The 20,174-nt window shown below is 44.2% G+C and overlaps 2 protein-coding genes across 2 annotated transcripts; one reads left to right on the top strand and one right to left on the bottom strand.

The window, feature by feature from the left end:
- Window positions 1-74: 74 nt before the first annotated feature.
- On the bottom strand, window positions 75-19,990 carry rundc3aa (RUN domain containing 3Aa). The gene is made up of 11 exons (XM_061700211.1): window positions 19,312-19,990; window positions 8,507-8,622; window positions 7,509-7,642; window positions 7,355-7,440; window positions 6,474-6,563; window positions 5,413-5,493; window positions 5,184-5,349; window positions 4,075-4,232; window positions 2,905-3,018; window positions 1,992-2,098; window positions 75-645 (listed from the first exon to the last, which is right to left on the bottom strand). Exons 1-11 carry the CDS (start codon window positions 19,416-19,418, stop codon window positions 503-505), a joined length of 1,302 nt encoding a protein of 433 aa, XP_061556195.1. The 5' UTR covers window positions 19,419-19,990; the 3' UTR covers window positions 75-502.
- zwi (zwilling) lies at window positions 9,066-9,327 on the top strand. Its single transcript, XM_061701472.1, has one exon. It carries the CDS (start codon window positions 9,066-9,068, stop codon window positions 9,312-9,314), a length of 249 nt encoding a protein of 82 aa, XP_061557456.1. The 3' UTR covers window positions 9,315-9,327.
- Window positions 19,991-20,174: the final 184 nt, after the last annotated feature.

The raw sequence follows: 20,174 nt of genomic DNA, 5'->3' as shown, positions 1-20,174 counted from the left end.
AAATCCCGCTTGTGCCATCTACTTGCTGATTCCCTCCTAAGCATAAGTCATGTACTTAATAAATGCACGTAACATCGTGTAAAAGGCAGTTTATTGCAACACAAACAATAGTAATAATAATAATCTCAGATTTGAAGCATACAAAGAAGGGAATAGGCTGAAATAGCACATCCAAAGCTGCGTGTTTGTTTTGGTTGTACAGTATTGACATCTGGATTGTGTTGTTGTGATGTCAGAAAGACAACAAAATGGCTGTGCGAAAGATAGAGAGAGGGGGGCAGAGAGAGAGAGAGAGAGAGAGAGAGGGAGGCAGAGGGAGACAGAGAGGGAGACAGAGAGGGAGAGAGAGAGAGGGAGAGAGAGAAAGAGAGAGAGAAAGAGAGCAAGAGAGAGAGGACAATAATGACCAGAATTCCTGCTGTACATTCACGGAGACGTTGGCGGTTGGTCCGGGTGGGAGGGAGTAAGTGGGAAGGCAAAGAAGGGTGGGCTGTTGGGATCCTTAGCTGGGGGAAAGCGTGGGGCTGGGCTCGGCGCTGATGTTGACCAGACACTCGCTGGACTTCAGGCTGGTCAGTGACTTGGAGCTCGGCAGCGACACCAGAGAGCCGCACAGACCCAACATGGACGGTGTGTTGTCCTTTCCTAAAACAATGCAAGCGCAGAGTCATAGAGGGTCCAAGGTTGCTCAGAGATTCATTTCCACATGAAGTTCCAGGAACCTTTTAGCTCCAGTCAGACATCTTAGAGCTGCAGAACCCACCCCAAAATGTCTTGAAAGTACCACAGCCACTCCATAACAGGGTCTTTCTTTTGGCCCAGATAAATTACCCCGCAACTAATTTAGACATTAGTTCTTGCGGTCCAAACACACAGGAGGTCTTCAAAAAGTTCCTATTTCGAGTAGTTAGTAATTGCGTAAAGTTAGTTCCAGGAACTTTTAGTTCTTCGTACAAGTAGTATGTTCAGGGCTGCAGACTCCACCCCCAAAGCTTCCTGGACCTTCCTAAAGTACATTGGTGCCTCGAGATACGAGTGAGCTGACTCATAAGGTTATTTTTTTTTTTTTTTTTAGATAGGAGCCATATTTCGACTGATGTTTTGCTTTGACTTGCGAGTGCAATTTGAGATACGGGCGCTGTATGGTGGCAGCAAACACAATCCAACTCACTTCACAATAAGCAGCAGTTTGGCAAACTAAACATACGACAAAGAGAATTACAGGTTGTCTGTTTAAAACAACCAAACAACTTTGGCTTTGCTAGGTTAATGCTAACCCTGAATGGAAAATGTAATAGACAAGCTAATGATTGATTTGAACACAAGCGTTGGCGCAACGCACGTAGACTGACAATATAACAATAATTTGTCCTTTATCCAAAAATCGATTAATATCATTGCGTTTACAGAGTCACTGAGATTAGTGGTGACTTCATTCGTGTCTGTCGGACTGTATATAGGCGGGCACAGCAGAAAGAGGGTCGGCCCGGTGACCGACTGGTTAGCACATCTGCCTCACAGTTCTGAGGACCCGCATTCAAATCCGGCCTCGATTGTGTGGAGTTTGCAGGTTCCCTCCGTGCCTGCGTGGGTTTTCTCCAAGTACTCGGTTTCCTCACACATCCCAAAAACATGCACGGTCGGTAAATTGACGACACTAAATTGTCTGTAGGTGTGAATGATTGTTTGCTTAAATGTGACCTGCGATTAGCTGGCCACCAGTTCAGGGTGTAACTCGCCTCTCCCCCGCCGTGAGCTGGGATAGGCTCCACCACACCCGTGACCCTAGTGAGGATAAGCCGTATGGAAAATGGATGGACAGGAGAAGGAGCGGTAGTTGGCAATCCACTTTCTAATGCGCAAAACTGGCACCCACTGGACTGGAGTGAACTGCATTATGTGGTTTGCAAGTCGGCTGGGATTGACGAATCAACCTAATGTAGCGGTTAGTATTGTAGTATTACTCATTTTATTATGTCAATCATACTTACTTGTTGAGGTCCAGGCAGTGTCTCCGTTCTGCCTCTCATCGGGCCTTTGAGAGTCCGAGCTGAGGCTGATCTCTGCAGAAAGTTGCTCCAAACTATGAAAACTCCTCCTGTCGGAACCACAAATATACAATTCAATTGTGTCTTCAGAGAATACAGTAAAACCCTCCATATTCGCAGTTAGGCCCTCACAAATTCGCTAATTCGCGAATGTGTGAAGGTGTGACTGACAAGGTTTCAATCATTTGCCGCTTTGCTAAAACTATGGCGGAATATTCACCTCCGGAAAATAGATGCCGACAACTGAGCATAAGACTAGCAAAATCAAAGTAGAGCGAAGGGACCTCATACAGTTGAGAGGCTACAGAAAGGATGCGGAATTAGCAACATTCTGCTCAACAACTAAGTTTATCGTCTCTTTTCAATTTTTAATTGATTTTTACATTCTGAAAAAGAAAACTTCAAAACAATAACATTTTGTGTTATAGTAGACTCCATTGCAAACAAGTCATGCTACCAATGTAGCAGCTGTGGCTAAACTCAGTTTCTTTATAGTGCTAATGCTAGCTTAGTATTGTTGCCGCTGCTCTTGAGTTGACGCTGGATGTGTGTTCTCAGTGAATTTGAAAATTACACTTGTGCACGTTAGTGACGGCCGTGGCTTTGGTCAGAGACTCAAGGAGGGGAGAGATCAGTGAAGTGAGGCTACATTCAAATCTTGCTAGCAGTTTTAAAATTGCAAACCCCTCTTTTAAGTGCTCTGCTGGCATCTTGTGGCATCTGTACGCAATTACAACCCCCTTTTAGAAATGCGTTCATGACTCAAGGATTTTTGCTATTTGCGGTAAGGCTCGATCCCTACCTTCCAGGAATAGTAGCGGTTCACTGTATTCCGGAATGCTACGATCGTGATTACCTGCGGAAGAGTTTGACGTCTCCCCGGCGGTCGGTGATGGTGGCCCACCGGTTGATGAGCGGGATGGAATGGTTTTTTCCCAGGTGGGAGGAGTCACAGGGCATAAGGGACGAGCTTAAGGAGAGACAAGACAATAATAATCATGCATTTCTTCTAAACCAGTCTCTGTCATATCAGTACCGTATGATAGCGATTGGCTTCGTCACTACTCCACTCGGCCCTAACACAAGTGGACTACTCAATGCAACACACAAAATTGAAAATAAATTATTCAATCTGCTTTTTGTGGATCCAGTGGGTCTCTGCACCAACAGGCCCCAAAGCTAGTGGACTGTACCCACCAAAACTGCAACTTTATCTGGATTGACGGGATTGATGGGTGGGATTTGCCCTAATACAAGTGGACAGTAACTGAAACTAAATGCATTCCTGGTTGATTGCTCGGCTCGAATGCAAGTGGACTTTAACGAACAAACGTGAACATTTTTTTATTCCTCGACGCACACCTCTAGCTAGAGCTTGACTTGGTCAAGCAGACTGTAATGACTAAACGTAAAATACATTTTCCATCTGCATCTTACCCTGGATCTGGTGGGACACTGCCCCACTTGGCCCAAATGCAGGCGGACTAAAAGTGAAAATAAAAGTAACCTTTTTGCTCAACAGTCACTGTGGCTACTGGTTTCCCAGAGTTACTAGCCACTCAGCATTTTCACCAGCCAAAATGTTACTGTTGGATAATAGGGGTTAGGTACTGACAGAATTTGCTAGCAATTGAAATAGAGTCATCAACGGGAGGGGGAAAGATAATTTTTTTTCCTGATCAAAACAAGACCTGACAAATTGGGTCATGTGAGTAGCGGTGTTACCACTGAAATCCACCCGCATTGGGAGGGTTGGGGGGTGCTAATGTCAAGCCCTGCACTTATGATGCGTTCACACCAGACGCGAACTGAACCATACGCACGAAGTGATTACATAAAGTCAATGCAGTTCGTGTGAATAGGCGGACATCTGTACAACCAAACATGAAAAATAAATTCCCTGATTTACAGCTTTATCCAAATCTGTACCAAAATACAATCACCCTCTAAACTATCAAATATGTCATTTTTGTGTGTAATTCCGCTAATCCAAACCCAAGGTCAAAGGTAGGGGGTGCTGTCTCACAGCTGAGCCTGCAGCTCCAGCACGACAGCCTCCAGCTCCTTCTTCTCGCGCTGACTCTGCGAGGTCAGCTCGTCCACTTTGGCCCTCAGACGTTTGTTCTCCGTCTCCACGTTCTTCAACTGTGACTCGCGAAGGCGTACCAGCTCCTCCAGGTAGCCCTAAACACACACCAGTTAGAAAACTGATTGTAATATATGTGATTCTTGAGTTTTGTGTTATTTTTTTTGAAAAGCCAGATATAACCAGTAAACTCCTGGGGTATACAGTCCAAGCCCTGCTGCGAATAGCAAAAAAACATGAATAATTTATGCACCACGCCCTCCCACCACACCCTCCCACCCAACTGTACGTCCATGCACATGCAGCGAAGACGCTCTGTAACTTCCACTAATGGCACATGCTACACTTAGCTCCTTCCTGACATACAAAGATTTTAGTCACTTCGTCGAGATAGACGTATCACTTCAACAATACTTAATTCACACACAATTACTGCTTTCATATTAACCAGGGCTTTGGCACCATCTTGCAGCATCTTAGGGAATTACAGAAAGAGCAAAGAATTGGACAAATAGGTTTTTATCAAATGACTGGGGATATGTTCCACAGAAAAAAGCGTGACCTGGAGAATTTATGAAGCGCAAACGGCGAATAAGCACACTGTACTATGAAATCCATGCATGCCACAGGTAATCCACTGCGGGCAGTAATTCATACACCAGACGGCTTCCCAGTGATGGTGCAAGATGGCAAGGAAGGAATAAAATACTTAAAATGTTAAATAAACTAATATTTCAGGATAAATGACACCAATTTAAAGTCATATTCAGAAATTGATTTTTAAAATTGTTTTGTTTTGTTCAGAAGGAACAATAAATGCTTCAGTTTAATCAAATATCTGTAAGTAATTTAATTTTCAGGGTAATGTAAGTAAGATTAATTTGAAATGACACAAATGTTTTGGGACGCAGTATATTTACAGTTTAAACTACTGATACAGGTGAAACATATTGTGGGATGCGTCAATTACTCGCAGGTTTTCACTGTCTACTGCAAAACATCTTATTAGCTTAGATTACTGTATCATGTTGTTCTGTTTTTTGTTTAACCTTTTGGGCGTATACGATCTTGAATCGCTGCTCCATCTTGCGGAATTTGTTACTCCAGCTCTCCTCATCGGTGACCAGTGGGATGTATGGATGCTCAGGGACGCTCTCCTCGCTGTTGCTGCTGTCTACGCTGCGCCGATCCTCGTCGTCGCTCAGGCAGTCGTAGCTGCGGAGGAGCAGCAAGCGTTTGCGACACATGCTAATGCTAAGCTCATGGAAAAAAGCTTACCTCTGAGTGAACTTCAGGTAGGGAGTGTAGTCGATCACCGCCGGCGACTTGCCGTCCAGTGTTTCCCCCTTCAGGCAGAAACTATATGGACGATATGTAATTTGCTTGTGTATTACTTCATTTTTTTCTGTAAATGTATTCTCTGGCTAGGTTGTGACCAAACATTAAAAAATATACTATCCACAACTTCATCTGGATCCGGTGGGTCATTGTGCCATTCGGTGCCAATGCAAGTCGACTGGAACCGCCAAAATTGATAAATTATTTCATCCACAACTATATCGGGATCTGCTGGGTCACTAATCCACTAGGCCCCTTCAAGCAGAAACTACGTGGACAATATCCATCCATTTTCTGTACCGCTTATCCTCACTAAGGTCGCGGGTGTGCTGGAGCCTATCCCAGCTATCTACGGACTAAAGGCAGGGTACACCCTGAACTGGCAATAAGCCAATCGCAGGGCACATATAAACAAACAACCATTCACACTCACATTCACACCTAAAGGCAATTTAGAGTCTTCAATTAGCCTACCATGCATGTTTTTGGGATGTGGGATGAAACCAGAGTACCCGGAGAAAACCCACGCAGGCACGGGGAGAACATGCAAACTCCTCAAAGGCGGGGCTTGGATTTGAACTCCAGTCCTGAGAACTGTGAGGCACATGTGCTAACCTGTCCCTACTGTTCCACCTTACATGGACAATATTTAATAACATTTTGGAATTACATTTTTTTTTTTTTTTTTTTTTTGCATGTTTACTTACATTCATTCTCTGCCAAGGAAGTTATGGATTAGTTTAATGACAAAATATAATTGTTCTATTACATTTTGGAAGGATTTTTTATTTTTATTTTTTAGATGTCATGTTAAATGAAGTTCTGTCTGGATCTGATCCAGATTGTGCATATTTGATAACACTGTAAATGTGACATGGGAAATGCCATTTAACACATCCATAATGCCGATATCTCATCGAATGAGGTTGTCGTTTGTTGTGTTTATGTAAGGTTCACAATCATTTAAGTAGTTTGTACCAAATGTTGTAACTAAAACTTACCTAAAGTCAATGGCGCTCAGTCCGATGAGCATGCCAGTCAGCACCGTAGCCTCCTCTCTCAGCATGATAGCGCCGTCATCGTAGAACCTCCTGTCAACCAAAAAAAAACTGTTACCATCTTTGAACGAGCAAAATGGTGGCTCTTCCTGAAGATAGTGATTAGATTGATCGTTGAATGATAAATCAAGCAAATGCAAGCTTTTGTGTAGTCAACAGTTGTGTTTTTCCTTTACGTTTTGGGGTTGGAACCAGGATAGTTACAATTTTCCAAGCTCCTCAGACTTAGCCTTACCTGATCATTCTGGTGTCCCTCAGGGCAATAGATTGTGGGTCACTGCCCCAACTGGCTCAAACGCAAATGGACTGTAACAGTAAAACTAAACGAATGCATTCCTAGATTTGGTGCGTCACTGCTCGACTCAGTCCCAATACAAGTGAACTCTAACGACTACAAATACTGTAAGAATAAATTATTCAACTTGAACCTTCATCTGGATCTGGTGGGCCACTGCCCCACTCGGTCTTAATGTTAGTGGACTGCAACGACTTCATGTAAAAAAAAGTCTTGTATCTGGATCTGGTGGGTCACTGCGGCACTCGGCCCCAACACAAGTGGACTGTAATGACTAAACATGAAAATAAATTCCTTGATGTACACCTTTAACTGTATCTGGTGGGTCATTGACCCAAAGGCCCCAATAAAAGTGAACTGTAACGACCAAACGTAATGAATAAATTCCTAGATCTGCATATTCATCAAGATCTGGTGGGTTACGGCCCCATTTGGTCTTAATTCAAATGATTTGTAACGAGTACAAGTGAAAACTTGACCTGTGACAGTTCTGATTTCCTAGCCTACTGGAATGTAGAATGAGCCTTACCTGGTCGTTCTGGTGTCCCTCAGGGCAGCGGACACGTATTCTGACAGACGTTTCTCCATCAGCGCCACTCGAATCCATGCTCGGCCCTGAAAGAAACAAAGTATCAGACACGGTATCACACACACACACGCGTGCACACACGCACGCTCCTTGCCTTGGCTCGAGACGTGCTGATGTTCTCGATGTTCTCGATGCTGGCAATGCAGTTGTTTTGCACCTTGCCACAGGCCAGCCGGATGTACTCCCAGAAACTGCGCTGTCCATCGGAGCTGAACCAGCTGGCCGGGCCTGGTTGGCAGAGATGGCAAAAGTAGTATTGTAAAAGACTCTGGTAAAAGTAGACATACATGGACCTGTACTTTAGCAAAACTAAAAAAAAAAAAAAAAAAACAGTACAGACTTTAAAATATACTGAAGTAGAAAGGTAAAAGTAAAAATGTATGTTTACTGTCAAGTATATACAATACCCATTTTGAAACAGCACAAATAAAAGTTACACGTTGGGTCAACTTTTCCAAACAACGTGTAGCTTTGCTAACCTTGTGAACTGAGTAAGAAGAAAAAGCTAAATTAGCTAACGTAAACAACTGAAACAATGCAGTTAACTTGTAGTACATGTATGTGTTTTTTACAGATTAGGCACTTGTGGTTTTTAGGCTGGCACAAGGCAACCCATTCACCACTAATCCTTTGGGAGCCAACAAAATCAAACAAATCTAAATGCGGCCATCCATGGGGAATATCTTGCTTCTTCGAATCTGTTGCCATCACCGTTTTAACTGGTTCACATTCCTCCATGTCGCAGCTGTCCCTTTTATTTTTGTTTTTGTCTGTCTTTTTTACGTCATGTCGTCATCTGCTGAGGTTGAAAAAAATAACGAGCCTATTCGGACAAAATAAGGAGTAGAAAGTACAGATATCTGTTTTCAAATGTAGGGCGTAAAAATAAAAAGTTTTCGTTAAAAAGTAAATTTGAGTAAAGTACAAATACCTTAAAAATCTACTCAAGTACAGAAACTAAATATTTGTACTGTTTAAAGAAGTATTTGTACTTAATGACTTCCCACCAATGCTGGTTGGACAAAACTTGACTACAGGAGCAGGAACATCAAAACCTGTTGAGCATCCTTCTCCAGGGGGGTTGTTTGTTACCTTTAAAGCGGTGACTGAGGATGTGCTCCAAGATGGCAGCAAAGTTGACAAACTCCTCGGCCGAGTCGTCGATGGGCTCGGCCGTGTACTTTTCCAGGAGCGTCTTGACCGAGAACCTAAACATAAACAGAAGAGTCTTCTTTAGCTGGGTACTGTACCCGGTGGACAAATGTACTACTGTATGTGACGTTGTGAACACACCAATGAGGCGGTGGGGGCGGCTTTTTTTTTGTTGGTGGGGGGGGGACGCCATCTTGTCCCTGAGGTCACCCCAATTGTCTTGTGTGCCGCACAAAGCACCCCTTCAGTGTTATCATGACAACAATACAATTAACCCCCTGTCCTTGCAGCCTTTGTGCACACACTGAGCTTCCAGGTCCTTTTGTGTCCCCCGTATCGGGGGGGGGGGGGGATCAAATCCTTCCCTCCCCCTCAGCTGATTGCAGCTATTTAGGGCTGCTGCAGTTTTAGTTTAGCTCCAGATCGGAAGCATCGCAAAAAAGGTCGACGGCCATGCCGCACGATTGCTAGGAGTTGCCAGCCACCCGCTTCCGGGGCAATGGGCAACACCAGCATCACCGAGGGCAAGACCGCCCTGGCTGTGGGAAGCACATCCATTGCCAGGGGGAAGACCACCGTCGCCATGGGGAACTCCTCCATCTTCCGCGGAGTGACCACCACCTCCATGGGTGACTCCACAATCCAGAGACAGAAGACCACCGTGGCTCTAGGACGGGCCAGCTTCAGCCGAGGGACCACCACCACCTCCTTCCGCAAAGCGCTCATGCCCAAACGCAGGAACACCTAGATGGAGCAGACCCTGGGAGCCAGCTCCACGAAGAAGAAGTCCAAAGTAGACTCTGAAACTGAGTGGAAGACCACCTTTTCATCCAGTAGGACTTCCTTCAGCAAAGGCAAAGTTTCCCTACTGAGCACTAAGTACGCCATCTCCTGGGGTCAATCCTCCGTCTCCTGGAGCAGAAGTACACTAACACTGGGCAAGAGTGGAGTGGCTGTGGGCAAGACCTCGGTCACACGAGGTGAGACCACCAGCTCCATCACCACGCTGACCTTCACCCACGGGACCAAGTGTGCATCTGTGGTCAGGACCACACTAAGCAGGGGCGACAAGACCCACAGCCACGTCTACTGGAATTATCGGCCGTGAATCCAGCACGTAACAAAGAAAAATGTGGATTTGTCTGTCTGAATCCAGTATGTACTCACCAAAAAACAAAGAAAAAACACGGATATGTCGGTCTGGTCTGTTGCCTCAGGTCAGTCAGCGTCGGTTTGAGTGTGAGGCAAGATATGATGGTGTATCAGCAAGTTGCAAGAATTGGTTTTATTCAATGAGATGTTCAACGGTGGGAGGGAGGGGTGTGTGAAAAGACGAGTGCACGTTAATGTACAGTTATGTGTCTATTGTTGATTTTAGGTTTTGAACCACCACAGTGCTTATAACGTGTCTTAATTCTGCTTGTCTTGGTTTCGTGACACCTACAAATATGTAATGACTTGCAAATGGATAATAAAATCCATTTCAATGAACTGCACGGAAACACATTTCGAGGTGTTTTTGAGTTATTTCAAACATTTACACTTTGAACAGTGGTGCAGAACGAAGTGATGTCACTGCGAGATTGTACCCCCACCGCCAGTGTCAACAATGTTCCTGCTGTCGTCGAGTCCACAGGACAATTGCACAACTGTCCTAAGTCGCACCCCCAACCCCTCGCCCTCTCAATACGCAGCGGCCAACCTACGGGCAGCCTCTGTCCATTCAGAGCAACTCCCGGGTGGTATGCGGCCTTCCCAAGCCCACGTCCAGCAGCTCAACGAAGGCTTTATGACAGTCGGGGATCTCTCGGTATTCTGGTGGGCTCCAGATCATCGCTGGTGTTACTGTTGCATCTGAGGGCTTGCAGAGCGGGCGTTCATGCTGCATGAGCGTGCCATGCTCAACGTGGAGTGAGACCCAACCGCCACCTCCAATTCTGGGTCCAGACGACGACGGGCTTGGCCTCAATGGGCAACACCAGCTTCACCGAGGGCAAGACAGCCCTGACGCTGGGGAACACCAGCATCAAGCGGGGAAAGAGCAAGCTGGCCATGGGCAACTCCTCCATCTCCCGGGGCAAGAGCACAACCTCGCTGGGCTCCTCCACCATCACCAGCGGCAAGACCAAGATCTCCTTGGGTGGCGCCTCCTTCAGCCGGGGAACCACCACCACCTCCTTTCGGAAAGCCATCTTCCCCAAACGCAAAACGCTCTAGGCAGGGAAGAGGAACCTCGTCCCAGCCTGGTAGGACAGAAGCAAAACACCACAAACATCTGCACCGGGCCTCCTCCAACCGGCAACAAACACTGGATTAAATCCACTTTTGGGGCTTTGACTGTTTTCTGGGCCACATCGGATCAGTCAAACAGGTCAGTGGTGTCTTATTTCTCGTGAAGGAAATTGGATTAGAGAGCCTAGCATGGTTCCTGTCAGTATCCAGACCGCAACCCAAAAAGGTGGTTTAGACCAGTGTTTCCCAACCAAGCCAAGGCTCCTATTTTACATTCGAAAAATTACACGGCACAGCAACCCAAAAATATTTCACAAAGAGAAAGAATACCGATAGTTTGTGCACTTGTCTCAATTTACTCCCAATTTTATTTTACTATTTACAGCGTGAAATCTGGGCCTATTGAATTGAACACGAAGCTGATATATTCACAGGAACCCATGACTTATTCTGTTGTATAAATGGCAACAGGTGGAGATACAGGTTTATAGTACCATCTGCCATCTAATGGAAGAGCATTTAATTGTTCTGCCTGTCATGTCGCTGGCATAGATAAAGATATAGCTATAAGATATATACACTAGTGTGCCATGACACCCTGGGTGGGAATCATTGGTTTAGAGAGCCAAGCATGGTTTCTGTCAGTATCCAAAACAGAACCAAGAAAGGTAGTTTAGAGAGCTAAGCCTGGTTCCCGTCAATATACAGAAACCAGAACCAAGAAAAGTGATTTAAAGAGCTAAGAAGTGTTCCTGTCGGTATCCAGAAACCAAGAACTTTGCAGGACGACAGTACACGATGGCTCAGATAATATGTTCTGTTACACCGTGTGAAACCCCATCCAGGAGGCACCCCTGATAGTCCTTGGACCCAATTTAGGATAGTCCTCTGTACTGAACAAAATGTATGTCATTTTGATTAGCCTTAATATAGGGGTGGGGTCTAAAGATGTAAGTGACTTCGTTGACCAGATTTAACCTTCCTTAGAGTCCAAATGGAACCTGCTGCTGTAGACTAGCACAATGCTCTTGGTACCATTCGACACAGAAAAACAACAGCTTGTCCTTCTGACAAGCTTCTTTTGTGTCCCCCCCCCCCCCCCCCCCCAACATACACAACCCACTCTCACTCTGCTTGGACCAGCGCCCAGCCCACTCACGGCTCGCTTTAAATGCCCTCTTGTTCTCCCGCCTCACCCTTCTACTGTACACCGGAACCTCTGAGGTCAAACGCAATCTGTTCTGGGACCCTGGTAGAATTCTTCTTTTCCTGTTGAGGTGGCGCCTTCTTTTGGTGGCAAAATAAGAAAGAAAAATCATTTGAAGCTCACTGAACTGAGCTCTTATTAGGTACTCCAACCCCCTTTTCCATTGCTCTACAGTAACTGGCCTTGTCAATAGGGGTGCAACGGTAAATCATGGTTTGGTATGTACTTTGGTTTTAATTTCACGATTCAGTCCACATTGGGTACAGTAAGTGAAAACCATGTAAAACTGTTTTATCTTTTGTGTGAACAGGAACAGATTTATTCACCCATCAATGTTCTATGCGGCTTATGGATAGCTGGAGCCTATCCCAACTGACTTTGGGTGAGAGGCGGGGTACACCCTTAAATGGTTGTCAGCCAATCACAGGGAACATATAGAAAAATAAACATTCAAACACACACATACACACCCATGGATAATTTAGACTCTTTAATGAACATATCATGCATGTTTTTGGAATTTGTGAGGAAGCTGGAGTATTCAAGAGTAAAACCCACGCAAGCATGAGGAGAATATGCCAACTCCACACAGTATTCATGAGGAGAATCTGCCAACTCCACACAGTAAGGCTGGAGCACACATTCGAATCCAGAACCTCAAAACTGTAAGCCAGACATGCTAACCATTTCTCCATCACGCTTTGCTGAACAGATTGAATGACATCTAAATAAAAACATCAATATATGTATCTAATATTTTCTTCCTCTTCTTTCACTAGCCAGAGGCTGAGCTGCACTGAGTTTGTTTGCAGAGTAGCTGTGTGGCTCGAGGTTAATATGTTCCGTGTGGGAAGTCAGTACATCTCTATACCATATCGTTACACCCCTACTTGTTCCGGTTGTACGTGGTGCTGACGCGGTTCCATGGTCAAAATCAGGTACAATGAGGTACTGTTTGGCACAGTTGGTCAGTTGGCGTTCTAAGTGGTCTCAATCAGGTGGCGCAAACCACTGCTGGTCGCTCATTGAGCAAATTCATTATTACAGCGTCCTTACTGAGTTTAGCCTTAAGACCTGATGATAGACAGATATACTGTAAGGGGGCCCAAATCAATCAAACCTTTGAGGGCGGTAAAAGGTTCCGCCGTACTTCCTGTGTACAGGAGTGTTTTGATACAAACCAAAACCAATCTTTTCAATCTTTCCACACTCCCTTGTACAAACTTTTGATCTCCTCTTTCTTTCTCTTTCTACTTCTCTATTTTTCAGTCGCATTAGCAACAGACGATGATGAAGCAGGGCCCACCGCCAGGTGGATGGTCTGACGAGACGTCCCACAGAATTAATGGCTGATGAATAATTCAAGAAATCTGGGTCAAAGCCAAAATCGAAAGTGTAACTCTGGTTGAGTGTGCCTCCCATCCCCTTTCTCCCATATTACCGCGAGTCTTGGCAAGTGTTTGGTTGTCTGTGAACGTGCAGAAAGAACAAACAGGCGAGGTGGACTGGAGAAATATTGGACATTTTTGGGATGAAGGAGTATGACGAACCGATAGAAGCCTCTGAGTATCTTTAAAACATACACTGGAGAGGGGAGAAATTGGGCTATGACTACTGCAGACATGCAGATTTCAAATTAAATATTATATTACTTCTGAAAGTGGACATGAAAGATGTTGGTGGTATACCCTAGCATGGCGGTGAGACAAATGAAGAATATGTAGAAGTTTCTAGTGTTAGACACTGGAGGTAGGGAAAAATCAGGCCACAACTACTCCAGAGATGTTCCAATTGAATTCATTCGTTAAATTACCTCTGAAAGTCAGAACGGAAGATGTGAAAAGGTTTACTGAGAAAAACTGGTTTACTAAGAAAACAGTGAAGATGAATCATGCTGTGAATCCCAGGCACCAAATACAGCAAAACCTATTTGAAGATCATCATTCTCAAATTCACTATCAACTCTCAGCGTATGTATGTGCTCTTTCTGCAACATGCTAAGATGCAACAAGGTGCCGTCAAAGCGCTGGCTCGTAGCAAAGTACCATGCACTTACAGTGCTTTTTCTTTCTTCTTCAAAATAAAATCATCAATAAGCCATTTACGTTTAATGGTAATGTGGGAAGACAAGCTTGAAACAATATTAAAGTGTTTTGGGATCTTATTTTGAGGTATATTTAGGATTTGTACAATTAATATAGGCAATTGTAAACATTTTGGGGGGGGGGTTGTCAAATTGATCACTGGTTTTTGCTATTCGGCACTATTTGGGGTGGGTCCTAGTCCCTGGTTCGCTGTATTCAGGATTTCACAGTGGTTTCACCTCCAATACGTAGGGGCTGTTAATCTTGAGGAACAGTTGTTGGGAACCGACAAAGAAAAACCATGCTGTGAATCTGTTATTTTTCAGAAAATGTCAGTTGTGTTGTATTTTATGACATTTTTCTATATTTCACTGTCTGGTCGCCAAATTTTGCCCTTTGCCGTCCCCTCTTTGGTCTCACTGCTGTCATTTGTTTCCTAGGTTCACAGAGTCCCTCGCCGCCAACACCGTAAACAATGCGTCCAAAATGTCTTTTTAAAAGTTGCAAAAACATCCCTCGACCCGTTGCCAGCGGCAACAGCAGCGGAGCCCAGTGACAGTGTGCATCATTTTTTCCATCATCTTCCCTCGCACTCAGTGCTTCCTGTTTTTTTCCAACATTCATCACACAACATCTTCAGCGTGGCTTTTGACGCCACCGATGACGACGTCGCGCTTCAGGGTTTGGGCTGTTTTGCCCCTCACTTCCACACAAACAGGTGAAATAAGTCTTTGACTAAACAATAAGGGCACTCAGTAGACCAATGCTATAGGCGAAACAATCCTAATTCCATTAAGGATGTTCACAGATCAAAACGTTCAAAATGATGGGGATTAGGTTTTAAATTGGGAATTTAGGGTTTGGGGTAAGGGTAAGGGCAGTGGTGTCAAACTCAAGGCTCAGGGGCCAGATCCAGCCTACCACATAATTTTTTTATGGCCCACGAAAGCAAATCAAACGTGTCGACTTCACAGTTTAAGCTAAATGAATGTGTTCTTTTTTGTTTTGGCAGAAACCCTGAATGAAAATTGATATTTTCCTTCACTTTTATAGATTTTACAAGCATTTTTTCCCCCACCAAATTCCTTAACATAAATTGCACAATATATTTGGTTGTCACTATTTTACGACTTATGATTAAAAACTAAATTCGTTGGTAAAAATATATATAATAATGTAATGTGGGGCAATTGTGTATATGTAATGATATGATGAGGTGACTATACATTCATATAATTTTCACGGTCATAACAGCCCTCTTAGGGAAAGGCTAACTCCAATGTGGCCCGTGATGAAAATGAGTCTGACACCCCTGGGTTAGGGGGTCAGGTTTAGGGTATGGGGTTGCAGTTATGGGATTCAGTTTACGGGTTTAGAGTATGACATTTTGGTCTGTTTAGTATTTTTTGCATAACCTCTGTAGCTAACAAAGAGCGTCGTTGACAAAAACATAACCTCCTTGGGGGAGGTAAACCCAAATCTTCTATCAACACAAAATAAGTATTTCAAATTTAAAAAAAAAAAAAAAAAAACTGCCAAAACTTGTGGGTAGATCAAAGAAGCCCGCCCAATAAAAGTAAATAAAATGCTCCTATTGTGTATCAGACCACACTGTCATTACACTTATCTGCCAGGCACCACAGTTTGGGAATCCCCCATGCATTAACGTAATAACTAACATCAGTTTAACAAGTACGGCAGCAAGTAGGGCGCGTCCCCACTCCGACCAGCTGATGTGGGACCTCCACCCCCCACCACCGCCCATCCCAGGAACCCTACTTGAATCAACTCCATGACCCACATGGGCAAAGAGACAGCAGGACTCATGACTGTTGCTCATTAAAAAGTGGAAAGAGAAAAAAAGCATGTCAACAATACCGACGAAAATATGCATGTGCTTTTTGTTGGTGTGTCTTGTCCTCGTGTGCTGTCATCATTACGTTTATTGATATTATAACAAAATCCTCTAACGGATCTTAGAACAGTCCCACGTGTTATATGTAAGCTTGCTAATCTCCCAAAGAGGTTTATTTGCTTTTTGGACCCTGTGACTTTGTGTACTTCACTATTTGTGGTGCTAAAATAAAGCAGGAAGGTTGGATTACTGGAATAAAAACTCTTGATGATGTGTCTATTTTTGACTTGGTGTCTTTGTTGTACTTGGGGAGGGTGTATTTTTTTCAACACTACTTATGACACTGGAATGCTAGATCAATGTTGAAATTGAAATTTTCTTGAACACGAGTGGGCAAAGATTTGCACTCAAGGGCCACATTTGAATTTTAAAGGGGACAGACTGGCTGCGTCATTTGTAGATTAGATTTAGGGGGAAAAACTTGAAAATGTATATATAAAACAAATGAAACAGTTTATTTATAAACAAAATTATTATTTATCAATTGAAAATGTATTTATAAATAATTTAATTTGAATGAATCAACCAATTATTTTATGAAATGAATACAAATGTTAAATCTGCGTGTAAATACAGACATTTAAGAGAAATGTGTGGCAAGACTAAGAAAAACATGCCGTTGGGTGTTAAAATGTCAGTAATGACATTAGTTTGTTAACCTAAAATGTGTTCTATTTGAGCGAACTTATGCCTTGTTCAAGAAATATGTGTGGTTTTGGACAAGATTTGATTAAAATAAAATACATTTACAATACAATTGCAAGACGTAATGGCATTATCAAGTATCGGCAAGTATCAAGTACTTTGTATCGGTGAGTACTATTTAATATTAAAAATGATCAACTTTATTGTTTTTAGCAAAGAATCATTAACTTGGAATTTTATGGCTGCAACACGTTCCAAAAATGCTGGGACAGGGTCATGTTTACCACTGTGTTACATCACCTTATCTTTTAACAACATTCAATAAACATTTGGGAACTGAGGACACTAATTGTTGAAGCTTTGTAGTTGGAATTCTTTCCCATTCTTGCTTGATGTACAGCTTCAGCTGTTCAACAGTCCGGGGTCTCCGTTGTCGTATTTTATGCTTCATAATGTGCCACACATTTTCAATGGGAGATAGGTCTGGACTGCAGGCAGGCCAGTCTAGTACCCGCACTCTTTTACTACGGAGCCAGGCTGTTGTAACACGTGAAGAATGTGGTTTGGCATTGTCTTGCTGAAATAAGCAGCGGGTGTCCATGAAAAAGACGTTACTTGGATGGCAGCACATGTTTCTCCAAAGCCTGTATGTACTTTTCAGCATTTATGGTGCCTTCACAGATGTGTAAATTACCCATCCCATTGGCACTACACAGCCCCATACCATCATAGATGCTGGCTTTTGAACTTTGCGTCCATAACAGTCCGGATGGTTCTTTTCCTCTTTGGCCCGGAGGACACGGCGTCCACAATTTCCAAAAACAATTTAAAATGTGGACTCGTCGGACCACACAACACTTTTCCACTTTGCTTCAGTCCGTCTTAGATAAGCTCGGGCCCAGAGAAGCCGGCGGCATTTCTGGGTGTTGTTGATAAATGGCTTTTACTTTGCATAGTTGGGGCCTGTGTGTTCAACCATTTTCATTTTCAACCTATATTTAATTGAATACACTACAAAGACAAGATATTTAAGAAGCACTACTCTTCCCACCTCTGACCGCACCCTGCTCCTGCATGGCCATTCAGCTTCCAGTATACCAATAGGTTCTCCCACCTGTGTCCTAGTTAACTGCCATTTCTTAACTTTGGCTCGTTTGTTTGTTTACCTTCGTAAACTAGATTATCACAACAACTTGGTTGTTCCTAATTCCTGACTTAATTCTTTGGTTTTATTTTCAGTGTCCACATGCTCCTGCCAGTCCTCCCCGAGATGGACGCAGACAATGTGACATCATGGCTGCAAAGCAGGCCTCCTAAAATGCACCGGGTGCCTCGGAGGAGGTGGAGAAGTTATGTTTGGGTCGGCCGCATAACGTGACACGTGCACAACACACAGCCATGACCTCTCATGAGCATGATGATGATGATGATATATAGCAGTGTTCCCCAAGCTTCTATGCACCGCGGACCGGTTAGGAGTCGGCATTTTTCTCACGGACCGGCTGCGGTGGTGTGTGCGCACATAGATATACCCACACACACACGCTTGCCTCGCTTCTGCTTCCTCTTTTGCCGTTCGTGGTGTGTTCACTGTGGGTGGGATGCAGGAGTGGGGGTCTGAGTTATTGTTAGGCAGCCAGACCAAACTGCAGTTCCGTCGATCCTCAATGAGAGTAGACTTCTAACTCCGAAAATGTAGTTCTTCCTGTGTCGAGCAGCAACCTACGACTGTATCTGTATCAGAGAGGACTTGGTGCGTGAGCGTTAACTGTTGCGATAAACCCGTATTTTAACTGGGACTCCTGATATAGTGTTGTTTCGTTCGCGAACGTTTCGTTCAAAAGAACAAATCTTTTCAGTAAACACAATGAGCTGAATTAGTTTATGAATTGATTTCGTTCTTTGAGCTCTACCGCCGTTAGCCAGCCCGCTCGGACCGGAAACAGAAGCGTTTGAGCCGGCTGGGACCGGAAACGGAAGCATTCTGCGCAGTCTCGACGTGTCAAATAAGACGCTCAGCTGTTGCGGCGGAGAAGATCCGGTCAATTTTCAAAATAAAACACATGGACACGCAAATTGCAATACAACAGAAATTATATAAATTGGTCATTCACTCTGCGGCCCGGTAACAAATGCCTCACGGCTCGGTACCGGTCCGCGAACCGGTGGTTGGGGACCGCTGATATATAGGACACGTCAAAGGGGAAAGATGGAGGGGGAGGAGACCTTGCACGCCCTTGTCCCATGTAAGCAGTGGACATCACTATGATGGAGGAGCTTTTATTTCCTTTATGTTGAGAAAAATCATGTCTATTCATAATATATGAGCATGACTCATGGTGATCTTAAAGTAAATGGGGTAACATTTAGAGATATTCAGGGAGGATTAAAGCAATTATTTAAGATCTAGGAGCAAGAATTGCCATCTGTTATATTAGAATTATGTCCAGTTATAATATAAAATACAATCATGATTCAGAGGTGACATCAAAAGAAACAGGGCGTCATTTAGAGGTAAAAGCAAATATTTATGCGCAGGACTTGCCACTGAACACTCGGTAGATGTCTATTCTTAATATCCAATAAACGTGGTCTTTATTCTGCAGATCACGGAAAATTATGGGGGGGGCAAGCATGATCCTGGATGCATGTCGTGACATACCTGCACACTGTGATGAGGTTCTTTCTTTCCACGCCGACACTCCGGGCGGACGCCTTCTTCGACGTCAGCCCCATAGCCATTGCTGTGTGCACGCAGCCGGGCTCCATTCGTCCATCCAGCAGCGGCGGCAACGGGAGCTGTCCGCACCCCCCAACACCCCACGCCTCCCCTACCTGTGTCCGACGTGCAGCCGCTGTCCTGCGCGGAAAGTCGGCCACCGATGCGGCGGAGTGGGGTTGGTGCCTGCTGCTGAGGCTGGAGGTCCTAAAAGGTTGAAATACACTGGTTCCGCTTATAAGCTTCAAAGTAAAATGGAAGCCTCGCAGAAGTAGTTCTATTTTCGCTGTTTACGGTTTCAGGAAAGCGGTAACTTCACGTCAATGCAATCCGATATTTCAATTTATAAATCAAACATTGTCAGCTGCTGTTGCCAAAGCTGAAGGACGAAACCCTTAATCGCACAGGATGGAAACAAACTGGTTCCTGTTGTATGCTTCAAAATAAAACTACAACCTTCACAGATGTACACTAGTACTATGTTCTCCGGATTAATTTTTTCACGCAAGAGAATATTCATTCATTCATTTCCGAACAGTTTATCCTCACTAGGGTCGCGGGCGTGCTAGAGCCTATTCCATCTGACTTCGGGCGAGAGGTGGGGTACACCCTCAACTGGTCGCCAGCCAATCGCAGGGTACTTAGAAACAAACGTGGCCGGGATTCGAACCCAGGTCCTCAGAACTGTGAGGCAGATGTGCTAACCAGTCGTCTACCGTGTTTTAATTTACTCGTAGCTACATTAACTTCAAACCGAAAACAGGACCTGTAGAGGGCGTGAGAGCTCGTTGTATTTTCGCTGTACA

This window comes from Phycodurus eques, chromosome 16 (assembly GCF_024500275.1).
Source record: "Phycodurus eques isolate BA_2022a chromosome 16, UOR_Pequ_1.1, whole genome shotgun sequence".
Classification (NCBI taxonomy): Eukaryota; Metazoa; Chordata; class Actinopteri; order Syngnathiformes; family Syngnathidae; genus Phycodurus; species Phycodurus eques.
This window is presented reverse-complemented; position numbering and strand designations above follow the sequence as displayed.

Bases quoted from the DNA above. Each gene is read 5' to 3' on its own strand.
- zwi (XM_061701472.1), top strand. From the start codon at position 9,066: ATGGGCAACACCAGCATCACCGAGGGCAAGACCGCCCTGGCTGTGGGA.
- rundc3aa (XM_061700211.1), bottom strand. From the start codon at position 19,418: ATGGAGCCCGGCTGCGTGCACACAGCAATGGCTATGGGGCTGACGTCG. The intron at 5,494-6,473 runs GTAAGTTTTAGT...TCGTCCATATAG, and splicing joins CTGAGCGCCATTGACTTTAG to TTTCTGCCTGAAGGGGGAAA. The intron at 5,350-5,412 runs GTAAGCTTTTTT...GCTCCTCCGCAG, and splicing joins TACCTGAAGTTCACTCAGAG to CTACGACTGCCTGAGCGACG.